The sequence below is a fragment of the Amphimedon queenslandica genome, unplaced genomic scaffold (assembly GCF_000090795.2).
Source record: "Amphimedon queenslandica unplaced genomic scaffold, v1.1 AMPQUscaffold_11140, whole genome shotgun sequence".
Taxonomy (NCBI): Eukaryota; Metazoa; Porifera; class Demospongiae; order Haplosclerida; family Niphatidae; genus Amphimedon; species Amphimedon queenslandica.
The window spans coordinates 5,694-6,581 of NW_003548615.1; the positions used below are offsets into that span (position 1 = coordinate 5,694).

Consider the following 888-nt stretch of genomic DNA (forward strand, 5'->3'; position numbering starts at 1 on the left):
CAGTGGTTGCTGGATACATAGCATTATTGCTTCAATTTATAAAAGAGAATATGAACACAGATCATGACAAGATAAGAGCATGGTCTAAGAACGAGGAAGAAGCATACGAATGGAGAGATATACCAGCATTTGATGCAGCTCATAATGTTTATGCCATGCGTACTCTACTGAAGCTCTTGGTTCCTAAACCACAAGACCATTCTGAAGCTGAAGGATTTGGATGCCTTGATTTTTCAAAACTCTTTCCTTGCTACCTTATAGAAAATAGCCATGAATTAGTGACAGGCTCAGCTAAAACAAAAATCCATGAGACACTACAGAAGTTTTACAAACACATGTAACCTACATGTATTACGCAACTAGATGTATGGTTTTCTTAATTCATTAATGTTTTTGGTAACTTTCTAAGTATAAATTAATGAACTAAGTATCTATTATACCCTATTTGGTTTTCTTGATTTTTTTTCTAATTATAAACATTAATGTATCATTACATCTAACATTAATGACGATAAAACATTTATTTCCAATCATACAGTTATATTTCAACTCACCACTTCCTTGTTCCTCTATCTTTCTTTTCTTTTTAGTAGAAGAGCAGTCTTCAGTTTCCTCAACAATCTTTTCTTTAGCTTCAGTTTCCTCTCCACAAGCATCTAATAAATAATTTTCAGCCTCAGTCATGACTTGAGGTACTAGTGGCCTTACCAGTGACTTCTTCCTTTTCTAACTGCTTTTCCTTCTCCTGGCTTTCAACAACTTGAGTGTCTACCTCATTAGTGGTAGCAGTCTCCTCGTTCAGCTTTCTTTTCTTCTTCTTTTTAAGCATTTTGAGCTTTCTAATACTTTTATCTCTCACAACAGGCATGATGGTCTACACGTGGGGGG

The 888-nt window shown here is 35.1% G+C and overlaps 1 protein-coding gene across 1 annotated transcript; it reads right to left on the reverse strand.

Moving 5' to 3' along the window:
- Positions 1–359: 359 nt before the first annotated feature.
- On the reverse strand, positions 360–882 carry LOC109589601 (uncharacterized). The gene is made up of 3 exons (XM_020005657.1): positions 709–882; positions 502–656; positions 360–404 (listed from the first exon to the last, which is right to left on the reverse strand). The coding sequence occupies exons 1-3, from the start codon at positions 866–868 to the stop codon at positions 360–362; spliced, it is 360 nt and encodes a 119-aa protein (XP_019861216.1). The 5' UTR covers positions 869–882.
- Between the last annotated feature and the right edge of the window lie 6 nt (positions 883–888).